Source organism: Schistosoma haematobium, chromosome ZW (genome assembly GCF_000699445.3).
Source record: "Schistosoma haematobium chromosome ZW, whole genome shotgun sequence".
Taxonomy (NCBI): Eukaryota; Metazoa; Platyhelminthes; class Trematoda; order Strigeidida; family Schistosomatidae; genus Schistosoma; species Schistosoma haematobium.
Genome location: NC_067195.1, coordinates 16,380,007 through 16,393,550, shown reverse-complemented (window position 1 = coordinate 16,393,550; position 13,544 = coordinate 16,380,007). Strand labels below are relative to the sequence as shown.

Below are 13,544 nucleotides of genomic sequence, written 5' to 3'. Positions count from 1 at the left end.
GGTCTAACATTGGTCAGTTCATGATCTCGACTAAAATCTATTGGACTACATCATATCGGTCGGGTTCATACTTCAGTATACACCCCAGGATTCTGTTATTTGAAATATAATGTTTTTTTACATCAGTTGCTTGTTTAAACTGACTTATTTTGACTTTCAACATGCAAATATGCTAAACCCTATGAACTATTATCTAATATTTCTATACAAGTAAAATGAAATATAAACACTTTTATGATGTTTTGCGAAAAGTGCATATCCCTTTTGTCTCATAACTATCAATAAATTACGACTAACTCTTTATGTAACAGTGCTTCTTGATAACATCCTGTTCTATCATTGTAACGTTTCATTCTCTATACTTTGTATTATATTATATGAACGTATGCATTCGCACTCAGAGCATACATTAAGCAAATATTTTCGCAGCTACTCTCTATTTTAGTATTATGATTTATGTTGATTACGACTGAATGGTTGTTTGTCTTTGTGTTGTGTGTAATTAAATTGAACCTATTCATTATGGAAGCGTTAATTTTACATAATCTTAAGTCAACTATTTATGTACAGAAACAATTAATCCAATTGCTTTCATTGTCGTAATCCAAGTTTTCTTCAATTCCTTTATGTTTCATTTTCCTCCTTATCTTTAATGTACATAATTTTTTTAATCGTCCATCGTTCTACATTATAACACTTGTGTAAAGTTCAAGTTTTAATTCCTTATTGACAGTAATTCCCATTTGTACACCTAAAAATATCACACCATATTATCAGTATATATAAGAACTTTCATCTAAATTTAAACTAACAGTTTCACAGTAATTGGGCGCCAATTCCATGTAAGACATTAAGGAGGAAGAATATATTTTTAAAATCTCAACGATTGAATTTCAAGTAAATCCAACATTTTGTTCGGCAATCTGATCCAAGCTTTTTCATGAGAATATAGTCAAAATTATCGAATATAAACAGTTAAGTGTATACTAAATAAGTAATCCTTCACTCAGTATACCCTATTTAACTAAACTCAGATTATTCTGTTTAAGGTTACGAACAAACCTTTCACCACATTAGTTGTTTCGTACACCTTTTTAGGTAAAATCACAAAGAATTATTCATTAAATTGTTTATTTTAATGCGCAATTAATTTTTAAAAATTCCTATATGCATAGAATTTGCCTATAATGTTCGTGAGCAGTATTATTGATATGTTCGTAAATAGAAAGATAAATATTCAGAGCAATGCAATCAAGCTGTGTGTTATGATAGACTAAAATGAGTTCTTTAGTGCATGTACTCCATAGTTCATCAAGTTATTTCCTCTTGATAAAGTCTAGTTTCTTCCATTTATCATTGGCATTTCCCAAATGTAAATAGCTCCATCTTCGCTGACCGTGACAATACTTTTTTGATCTGGTGATATATGTAATCTTGTTATTGGTGATGTATGTCCCAGCCCTACATGGGTTATTTCACCTTCATTGTACTTCCAGACCTGAATTGTAGATTTATGTCCATGATTAATATATTTTTTTAAAAATATGATTTAACTGATGAACTATATACGTCTTAAAGGTAAGGTGTTAAATAATTGGTTTATATTTGCAAACTGCAATGTCGTAAATTAACTCGTATGTCTGACAACTGTTTATCAAATCATACGTTATTTCTGCGATTCCTTTCTGTAATAGACGAACCCTTTAACCTTTAAACAGGTTACCTTCGAAAAATATGAAGATTTACATTCTTGTCATAATTAGTATATAGCTAACACTATAGAGGAAAGAATACTATCGAAATCTTACTCAAAAAGCCATTAATTTGGTGGTTTTCCCTCAAGTAGAGGCAAACTATCTTATGTACAACCACTGTGAAGGATTAATATTCCGTATTGAATAGTTATGTTATAACTCCTCAATCAATTCCAGTTGAATTGTATCATGTATAATGATGTGATTGAATTTCATCATTAGTGTCGCACGCCTCATCACAATGTCTTCTACATTGGAAATTCTACACTTATATCACTTAATACGAAGGAACACTTGATGGTCATTCCGATTATACTCTGTCTACTCATGTATTCACTTACCAGTATTACTCATGATGTCTTCACCATACTGAACAACAAATAATATTATAAACATTCAGCAGTTAATTGGGTAGTAATTGGAAATTACTCACGTAAACAATTCAAAGTTGTTGGTAAGCATGATAATCAACGTGTAATGAAAACTAAAGCGTAGGCAACTACCATATTCTATTACCCAGTCTTGTATGGTAAGCAAATTTTGATTTTCATAAAATAAAAGACAGTTTGTATTTATTGGTCAAAGAATTACATTCACATCTTATAAACAGTCTGTTAAGAACAAACGCTGACTATCATTTAAAAAATATGCAGTCAAACATATTCACTTCAAATGTAGTTCTAATTGCTTACAAAAATCACGCTTATTACTACTTATGTGTTATTTTCTAGCAAGCTGCTTTGATAAGACATTTAGCCTATCTAAAAGTCAAACTTTTTATTAAATGTTTACTGATAAATTATCTTCATACATCTGTTGGTTTCGTTAAATCGACCACCGAACGAATAGATATATTCTGACAGCTTTCAGTTAAAATTTAATAACGCTATTATCTTCACCTGCTATTGTTTGTTTGAATCTTCCTGTTGATGTTTAGGACTGCAAATGATCAGTCTCTTATTGGCATGTGTGCGTATTACCTCGATATACCCTTAATTCACAAGCATTATATGCAAAGATGCAGGTACATACAGCTGACGAGTCCCTGATAGGACGAAACGCGCGTCGTGGATTCCACTGCTAGCCACTATCCATCTTTGCATATAATGCTATTGTGTTTTTATTTTCAAAATGAAATGGTGTTCTGGTGCATAAATTTGTCTAAGAGGTTTATTGTTTTTGGTTATGTAATTATTCCTCCTGCCTTTATGGTTTCTACTTCAGGTAGATTCATGTCTATATAAACTGAGAAGTTAGCTGTATATATTATTATTACGTAACAAATAACTACTTTGTTTATTTACTTTTCTAAAATATACTATCACTGTAGTAACATTTTTTGTCATCATTTTCGCAAAATGATAAATATTTCTTACCTTGACGAGTTTATCATTTCCACCTGTAACGAATGTGTCACCATCATCTGTAATGTCCATGCCATTAATTGAGCCTGTTCGTGAACCATCTAATTGTCTTATTAATGAACCATCGTATACCTCCCAATAACCTATTTTTCTATCTGTACCAGATGTAATAATTTGACATTCTGTTGGATGATAACAAACACATCGGAATAATGTATTTGAAAAGATAACTTGTTTACGACGGAATGTTCTGGAAATTAATGAGTAGTAAAAATAAGATAAATAGTGATACTTTAGAAACTATAATAACTTGTGCACTAGAAATCATTAGTATATATATAGTAGCAATGACTGTACAAATTCCTGCTACAGTCGCGAGACATCTCCAATTAACTGGAAACGGAAATTTTTACCCTTTAATATTGAGTCGGTAGTACAGTTTTGAGTTTGATCCTTTATATATCGTTTTAAATGTACACTGGAATTGAAATGTAACATATGTTCACTGCTTTCTAACTTCCAATGGTTCATCAACTGAAGTTTGTGATATGAACATCAGTTTGAGCATTTTCTTCAAACGCTTTAATTAGTTGTAAATATCATTTTCTTTATTTATTTAATCAGTTTCATCATGTTTTACAAAGAATAACTCATTGAAACATTAGTGGTAACTTTACATTGTATTAACTCGAAGAATTTTAAAAGCGGACTGAATAATTTTATTGTTTTGTTTAATTTTAACTAAGATTGCGTGCACTTCCTCGAAATAAGTCCCGTCTTAAATGAAACCTGGTTTCGGTGGTTGGTGACGTCCTTCGAACTATGAAATATGAAATATTTTTAAAAGTATTTATCCTTTATACCTTGATTAAGTATACTTCTTATGTAAGTTAGTCTCTGTTATATCTCAAGGGTCCGCTGATTATAGGACAGTGACTTATCGATCGAATCAAGGGATTCAGAATCTCGATAGACTATTCTGGTCCGTTGTCCCCGATTCAGCTAAAACGATCAAGAAATCTGGGTGAGGCGTATAAAGTGTATTCTACAGGCAAACAGCAGATACCAGGTCAGGTCAAGCACACAAGTCAAGCGTATTTATACAAATATTTACAATCGATATTGTCATAGTAAAATGTTTTTAAACATTAATCAATAAGTTCATCAATCGACAGTCATTCAAATATTTAACATTTAATCGATAAGATGAAATTACAGAATATGAGTTTTGGGGATCTATCGTCCCCAACAGTCTCACATTTAACAAAATTTTATTTATTTAATTAATTAATTTATTTATTTATTTAATAACGTCTGGAATAGAATTTAATCCTCAGAATCATGTAAGACAGGGTTTCATAGATGACTGTGAATTGTGCCTAACACTTCCTTAAACAAGTAATTAGTGCTGTTTTTTGTCTCGCATATCCATAACAAATAAACTAACATCGAATCGTAATCTGGTACAACATTCTTTGCTCTATATATGTGATGGATTAAAATCTTATATAAATTGACCCAAACGTTAGTTATTTTCAATGAGTAACAGCTAGCACAGTACATCATGTTGGTATCTCTTGCAAATTAGAAACAGTAAAAGGAAATCTTTTCAATTTGACATTATTCATCTAAAAAATTAAAATAATGGTAGTAAGACTTACTCTAAGCACCAAACAATACACGTAGAATCCGCTGAAGCTGATACGCATGATTTATCATCTCTGCTTATTTGAATACACGAAACGGCATTTGTATGCTCATACATTGCAGCTACTAGTTTACTTGAGTAATTAGAGTTTTGTATACTATTCGATTTGTCTGTACGTTTTAGTCTACTACGATGTAATTGATTGTTCGCAGGTTGAGCTTCTCTAATATCCCATACACGTACTTGGCCTTCACCCCCACCACTAATTATCCGATCACATGTTGATGTGGTGCATAATGCGGTTACACCTTTCTTGTGAGCATTCTGGATAGTATACATTAACCTTCCGGTTTCGGGGTAAAATGCTCTTATCTTGCTGTCATCCCATCCTTCATTCGTAAAAAAATCAGTTGTGAATAAAAGTCATTTAATACTTATTTTGAAACTATTTGTTCAGTAAACTTTTACCGGGACGAATATTAGGGAAGTTGCAACTTTCTACAACTCAAATCAACTTCAGATAAAACATCAGTATCAAAAGATATTTCCTAATACAATCTACTATATTCAACTGATAATAAATGTGACTAAATTTTATCATTCCCAAATGAATTTATCCAGGTTAAATGATTAATATATGCTATAATTTAAGGGCATTATTCTAAACTCTTTCAGATAAATATTAAATGACTCATATAAATGATGTTCCCTTTGCAGTTTTACACATATTAGACCAATTATAAAATCTGCTATTTGATATAGAATAAATTTTTAATATTTATAGTTCAATTGACAGTACGAACATACACGATCTTATCTCCCCTTTAGTTTCATATATGGTTTTATTTTACGTTTACCAGTTCGGTTAACATAAGGATTTACGTGACTCTCATAATTTTGCTACTAATAAGTAGCTAAATAATGAACTATGTTTTATTCAATTTGTCTCATTATGGTACTTTTGTAAATCAAAAATAAATATTGTAAGATGTGAATTCATTTCATTTTGTATGCTGTAAATCTTCCATCTAAGTACTGATATACATTTTTGAAATTCATTCTTGTTTACTAAAAACAGAAAGACTGGATCTTTTTTCAGGTCTTAACAAAACTATTTGATTATATATGGCTTTTCTATGATCGTTCAGTTAAGAACATAAAGAAACTGTTGGTGTGATAGGATTTTGACTCGCTAGGTCCACAAGCGTGATTTTAAACCAATCTTCTTTGTCTCTCTAGACAACTGACTATACACACTTTACACTAACATTCTAGGTCTATTCGGTTCAGTCTTCTATATGAGATATGAAGTTTGGTAGCTAAGGTTAGGACTTCCAGTTCTAATATGGTCAAACAAGTGTCAGAAATATTTGTACCACGCTCTTATGAATTTTATTGAAATTGCTTTCTCTTGACAGATTCTTGAATTAAAGGTTTAGATAATTTCACCTGCGTCTCCGAGTGAGTGTATGATTCCAACTTTATAACGTTATCAGTAATTTTATCACAATAACACTCCCATTGTCCATTCCATTCAAATTTTCATTTCTAATTTGTGTCCATTATTACTAGTCTTATTATTTCACGGTTATTCAGTATGATGTTTCACCTCTTATTAATTTAACTTCAGCTTTCTGATATCTATTATTATTGATAATATTATCAGTACAGAGTCTAATATACATTATTGGGTGTTTTTGCTATCACTGATCGACTTATTATGGACATCCACTGGAAATTAAGAAATATCAAACAGATTTTCGTTCTTAGTACTTAACTCCTCAACAGTAAACACCCATTATTCAATTGGAACCTAGCTCTTGACCTTCGGTTTTGCACACGAGCGTTTAATCGATAGACAGCAGGACCGAAATCCAACAATGCATATGTCTAACTTTAATAGATTCTCAGTTTTATCTCCATCATTCCATCTGTTCAGTGGTTTACTGTCTCAAACTTGGTACGATTGCGCTCCACTGGTCATGAATTTCACTAGAATTTCAGATTTACTTCCTGAAATGAGTCACTAGTGATCACATTAATAATACCATTTTCGTCTCATGAATTATGTGAACTACCAATTATTACAAATAAGCATACTATGAAAATGAAAATTCAATATGTTGGTCGCTGTAATAAAATTATCTGAAGTGTACAGGTTTCATGAAACTTACTGTCAGTTTCAATAAAACTATGTTAACGAACAGTTTCCGTTACCTGATATAATAGCTGCTCCATCACGTAATATGTCTATACAATAACACGTCATATTTGGTATATTGATGCGTAACAGTTCATGTTGATTTATTTTATTAAAAACACGAATATCTTGGTAGGCACATGTTACAAACAAATCAGAGCATTTACTAACAAAATAAAAAACATTTGGTCATTAATTAATACACGTTTAAAATAAATCATTAAAATACTATTGCTAGTAATTGTTTAAGTTTTCCCTATGCCGATACCAAATCCTGTATTTTATCAGTATCGATAAATGTGCATTCTGAGCGGATCACCTAGATACAAGTTTTCGGTAAAATTGAATTGTGATTTGCAATGAAATCCAGACTGCAAATTCCGTTCTATTTGGAACTCGTCAGCCAAATTTTTTGCCATAGCAGTGTAAATGCCCGTATTGAGACTTGAACCCAGTACCTCTTGTTTCAAACACCATTGAGTTATCTACTGGTATACTGAGTTCAAACAGCTACTAACATATTGGAAGGGTATTATTTTTATGCCATAATTAGCAACTGTTCGGGTTTTTTCGTTGTATAAAACTAAAGGTAGTAGGTCTGAGTACCAATATCAACAACAACACTAGGATCCAGGTATATTCAGCTGATCAATCGTAAATAAAACAAAGCACTCGTCGTGCACTCCACAGTTACCCATTACCCAGCATAACTAATTCATTAGAAGATTTAAATCAATTGTTTTTCTCACTATTTATTCGTCTACAATATAACTCTTACTTAGGTCAGCTTTAAGTTGTTTGGTTGAATTTATTATTTAGGTTGTTAGTACAGTTATTTTACTTACAAAACACGTTTATTGAACTTAATACCAATACCAAACCTCATACTTTATGTTTGTTTCTGCAATATAATCTTATCAGTCACAAAAGCTGTAAAAGATAATGAACTAACATATGATAACTAGAATATATTTAAATCTATGATATTTTCAAATTGTATTCTTCAGTTGGTAACTAAATCACATTGACTTTCAACCATCGGGTTGTAGGTACGTGCTTCAAAACTGGGTACAGCAGTGAAGTCGTTGTGTGATACAGATCAAAAACTTTCGCAGCTATCTAAACGTATTCACTATTTGCCCCCCTTTAGATTTTGAATTTATTCATAATTTCATGTCACTGATTCTTACATTTCAATCACTCTGTTTAAATAATATTGATTTTTTCTACTGTTCCCGTTATATTTCTACTTCACTGTCGATCATATTGATTTTTTATGTACTAATGAGATTTGGCAACTTCGCTTGATCCACATCTATTCCTAGTCTCAAGCTATTCATGACTAGCCGAGTGATTATACGGGTTAATAAGTAGGATGAGCTTATTCACACTTTTTATAGTGGTCGTTGATCAAATTATTCTAAAATCAAGTCACTTTTATTTGATTACATCATAAAATATGAATTTTCACACGTGTTACGTGTGCCTGAACACCGACTACCACGATGCGCAATGCTGACTAGTGTTGGGAATGGTTGGAAGTTTGGGGCGGCCAAACCAAAACGTAACATCAGTGCTTGAAGTCACTAACTTCTAGTCTTAGCCATGTTGGTAGATGCAGACTACTTGGTTGGGGTCAATATATACAACCTTTATTCATATCACTGCCACTGAAGTAATTGCTTCTATGAATTTGGTGCTCATGTTGTGCTAAAGAGTTATGGCAACTTGGACCGATTAATATATGTGTCTGCTCCTACGTTGTAGATGACTGACTGAACTTACCATAGGGTGGTTTAAAACATAACATTGAAATAGTTGATGCCCATTTACTGAATCTATCTACCGTATTCCGTTTAAACTGTATCCTTTAGTGTAACAATAAGTAGCAATTCTTTGTTATGACCGCTAATTTCGAATATTTCTGTGTAAATTTGTGCCTTTCAATAACAATCAACACAAAATTCTAACTTTACAATATTGTTGTTATTAAAAATAATAATATAATGTTTTCACTTACTATGGGAATTTAATGTCGTTGACCGCAGCATTATGGCATGTTTTAACTAGTTCATGACTGAAATCTGAATAATTAAACCGGTAAAGATGACATTTATCAGTTGTAACAAAGAACTGGTGTCCTTCTCCACGAAGACTAATAGCTGTGACTTTTCCCAGAAGCTCTTTCATTTTACTATAATAAAATATACAGATTTTGTAACCGAACATCTAAAACACTAACATGTTTGTTCAAAGTTCACACTGATAATCTTAAGTGAAAATGTTATGACATGACGAATATCACACGAGTTGCAATACAGTACAGAAATCTGTTCTTCTTGGAAATATAGCAGAATAAAGACTAATTGTTTTCAAAACGTTCAGGTAAGCTTTCAACCTTTAAAAAAAAACAACTGTATATCATTCTAAGGGTTAAAGACAACATAATCAGAAACTTTATTGATGATTCCTAATTATAGAATCCTTTAAGGGAGCGAAAAAAGCTTCTATTATTTTTTTAATTTTCATTAACTACTAATTAATATGATATCAAAATGTACTTAAAATTATGAACATCAAGGAGTTTTAGTCAGTTAGTTCGAATTAAACTGAATTACGATTAACAGCTAAAATAGTATGGTTTGATTCTTGTACGTGAAATAAACTTTCAAGAAATTAACACTGGTTTATTATTGCCTTAGTGATATAAAGTTCTCTTATTGGTAACACGTGCAGATTTATATATGTTACAGCTTGAGCGGTCTTGTAGGATATTTATATTGACTGACTATTATTATTCTTGAACTATTTACTTATCTTAAAATAAAGACAAGTGCTTTCCAATATCTCTCTGTTGCAATTTCACTTTGACTTCCGACCTTTGATAGCAACTGGTTACTTTACTGCTATTTGAAATTATTGTTTTATACCTAACAAGCGTTTTGTGACCCCAACAATTGCTAGGTTTGAAGCTATCACGAGTTCACTTTATCTGAGAACGAGAAAAAAGGCTCAGTGACCAAAGACCAGTTAGCTAGCTATTTGATGCATCCCGGTCCTGCTAACTAGAGGGTTAAGTCCAAGCTTGGAATGGAAAAGTATATTCTGCAAACAGCCAGAAACGAGCGGTCCCAAAAATTACCACTCATTATTCTTATCTGGGCATAACAAGAGTTAGTTAATTTCATGTGCATGTATTTATAATACGCTTTTATGGTCTTCCTATTTATATTCAGAATTCAAGCTTTCCAGTCTAATATCAGTTTATGGAAAACCATGACATGAGAAGTCGTTAAATCAATGCAATAAAATAAAGTATACGATTACTAAATAATAATTTGATCGGTCACTGAATTGAAATCTCTTAAGTTTTAGTTAAACAAGTGAGACCATTTTACCCTTATATTCGACTTGCTTGTATATGATTTGTTATATCCCAACACAGAATAATTGAATAGTAGCTTTTAATAATTATTTATGGACAATTATTATATATATTCATATTGCGTTTGTCATAAGCTTCCGTTTGACTTAATGACTATTATTATACTATTTACTATCCTTAAGTTATTCCCAAGTTATTAGTTATACTCTCTCACAATCACAGCCACTTTCTGGTTTGATCTTCTATAGTTTTTATTTTCTATTTTACGGTATGATGTGATCTGATTTGTTTGTATATCAACCAGGCATGTCTGAAATATATAATTCATACAGTTGAAGCTGATATTGATGTTCTTTGGACTGAACAGGCAGGGCTAGATTAGAAGGACCAATAAGGATTCTAGGCTGCTCGTACCGGCCAGCGAGTCATTGGTTTGGTGCAGTGCTAAGATTGTATAAGCTGTGCTCCGATTGGAAATTATATCATGTGATAATTAATCAGGCAAAGGTCACAACAAGATTAAATGTTCCACCGGAGAATAAGCTAGGTAGATACACTACTACAGACCTAACTACACGTAAACAGAAAACTTGAAGTTGTGTATGTTGTGAAATAGCAAACCCGATTTTTCATTGACTGTTGGCAAAACGTTGCACAATATGCATCATACACTAGCAATTCTTAACGGTTTAGGACGTTATCAGAATACGAACTATGAACAAAGATTAACATAGAGTAGATAGATACAGAAGCCAATCAAATATGAAACTTTTCTTACTGAAATAAAACTGCAAACTGATACTGGATTTTGAGTGCGATTCCTTTAAGACGTTGCATGATGCAATAACTCAGGAGTCAATCAGGTTGTTGAGGTCAAATCCTATTCAGAATACTAATAATCTCGAGAAAAACACCAAGTGAGGTTCTAGAAACAGTGATAAAACTGATTAAATATGTTGACCTGACAATCGATTGTATTAGCAAACTGGTTTTTACCAGACTTCAGATAGAACGCAAGCTTGAAATAGTTATTTGCAATCTTGGAACTTGAAGGAATAAAAGTATTTTGTTTCACAAATTTAACCGGTTAAATTATTCTTAGCTGATTAGGTCAATATTGTTATCTTGAATTTAAGAGAGCTTTATTGTTGTTTCTAAATTGTAAACCGGTTACAACTTGATGGCTTAGAACACCGGTCCCAAATATGAATAGTTTTGCTCGAGGGTATATTCTTGTAACAAATCCTTATTTCGTCTGTTAATGCAGAAAGTAATAAATTAGAATTGCGAATCGTAGAAGATTTGGAGTCAAAATGTACAATAAATTTTGGTTATAAGGACTGACATTTCATTTCTAAAAGTGAACTCAGCAGATTCACTCACTTTGTCTTGATCAATGTTGGGAAGCAACGTTTTCCTTCTTTTCTAACGGTGTAACAAAATTCTTGCACAACTCCATCCCCTGATCCAACAAGTAACATTGATTCTCCTAATATCTTAAGTGTGGTTACACCCATACTGAATCCGTTTTTTTCAGGTGCAATAACTTGTAACAGGTGATGCTTCATACTAATCGTCAAAACATCGCCAGTTGTAGTTCCTGCAAAAAATATTTCGTCATTGTGGGAAACCTATAAAGAGATCAATATTAAAACGTTACACATACAGACAGACAGTGAATAGTTCGCTTAACTTGACCCAAGTTACAATCTGCTGGCCTGATTTTACGATTTTCCAAATCTAAGCTCCACACTCTCACCGTGTTTCTTAAAAACGTTTACAAAATTCAGAGTGACATACTCTCCAGCTGTAATAAATGTGTTTTCAGAAATATTAGCGCAAGCTAGCGCCAATGTTACTCCAGCACTCTGTGGCTGCGCCGGACTTCCACAAACAGCTTCTTTTTTTGGCACAGACCAAATAACGACGCTGTAAATGTGAGAAATACTAAAAGAATTACCTTCCGTCATCTTGCCCCCCAAGACTTGCGAGATAACTTGAATTTCGTGAAAAGCTTAGGGCCTGAACCTTCACTTTGTGAAGCACAAATTCTGCATATTTTTCCTTTTTTTCAAAACTCCACACAATAATTGTTGCCTTAAAATATATCTAGTTGAAAATAAAAACAGTTACTTTGTATCCCATATATGTAACCTGACCAGAAGCTATAAATGATCCTGACTTGTCAATGTCCATGCAAACGACGATGTTTGTATGTCCTTGCAAAAAGAACTGCTCTCCTGTACTTATATTTTCAATAATAACGTTGCTTCCTAGAGAAAATACAACATGTTGTCCATCAGGATGTACCAGGAAACCGTTCTGAATTTTTCCTTAACAGCGGATAGTCATGGCAATGAAAACAATCAAACCATTAAAGCCTATCACCCCTGTAAGTTTGAGCTTCTCAAATCCAACTTCCTCATCCATTGTTCATATAGTGTGAAAAACGACAATTTAGGTGAAATAGGCGTTGGTGTAAATTCCCCTATGAGATGCGTATAGATTAATTTGACTACCAACTAACTGTTTAACTAAAAATATTGATGCAACTAGCCTATTGACAGATAATTCTAAATCGACAGTCGTTTTCTATCTTCCCGAGTCGAATGTTTTGAAAGATTACGAGCTTTACTATGACAACTTAATGCACTTTGATGGATTAAAACGAATCATTAATAGTGAATCAAAGTGGTTGTTCACCATATACCTATGATGTATTAAATGTTATTTATCGAACTTCACTAAATTCTTTGTTGTCGCCCCTCATCATTCTAGTAAATTCTCGGGTCACTGGTAACTTCGGCAACTAAGGTAATAAGTGTGCCAATCTGTCTGAAAAATGTGAAGCCATGGATTAGCGGTAACTGTCAACCAGCACTTCTGACCACATTTTACAAGTGTTAGGGCTATTTAGTTCCTCGTTTGCTTATCAACCTAAGTTATTAGCCTACTAAAGGGCATAAAGTTTTCACGGATTTTCAGGGTTTGATAACGCTATTGTCCTCAACAACTTTGCAATAGAGCATCTCAAAAACAGCCAAGTCTGGAGTCAGGAATTAGTCATTTCAAAGATGTGTTTGGAAGATAGTCGATGGGTTGAGAAGTATGTGAGCTTAGCTGACTAGTTGTTGTGTGGGGTATGAAACACAACGTACCCAATATTGATTTGATGATGATGGTTGATCGCGTG

General features: G+C 32.6%; 1 protein-coding gene across 1 annotated transcript; it reads right to left on the bottom strand.

Moving 5' to 3' along the window:
- Positions 1-700: 700 nt before the first annotated feature.
- On the bottom strand, positions 701-12,989 carry WDR16 (Cilia- and flagella-associated protein 52). Its single transcript, XM_035732562.2, has 12 exons — positions 12,879-12,989; positions 12,724-12,839; positions 12,485-12,684; positions 12,312-12,448; positions 12,152-12,280; positions 12,018-12,117; positions 11,735-11,982; positions 8,987-9,160; positions 6,984-7,132; positions 4,780-5,155; positions 3,131-3,368; positions 701-1,498 (listed from the first exon to the last, which is right to left on the bottom strand). The coding sequence occupies exons 2-12, from the start codon at positions 12,779-12,781 to the stop codon at positions 1,337-1,339; spliced, it is 1,971 nt and encodes a 656-aa protein (XP_035587086.1). The 5' UTR covers positions 12,782-12,839; positions 12,879-12,989; the 3' UTR covers positions 701-1,336.
- Between the last annotated feature and the right edge of the window lie 555 nt (positions 12,990-13,544).

Coding starts and splice junctions, on each gene's coding strand:
- WDR16 (XM_035732562.2), bottom strand. CDS start 12,781: ATGGATGAGGAAGTTGGATTTGAGAAGCTCAAACTTACAGGGGTGATA. Junction 12,449..12,484: donor TTACATATATGGGATACAAA/GTAACTGTTTTT, acceptor ATATATTTTAAG/GCAACAATTATTGTGTGGAG. Junction 12,118..12,151: donor ACATTTATTACAGCTGGAGA/GTATGTCACTCT, acceptor AACGTTTTTAAG/AAACACGGTGAGAGTGTGGA.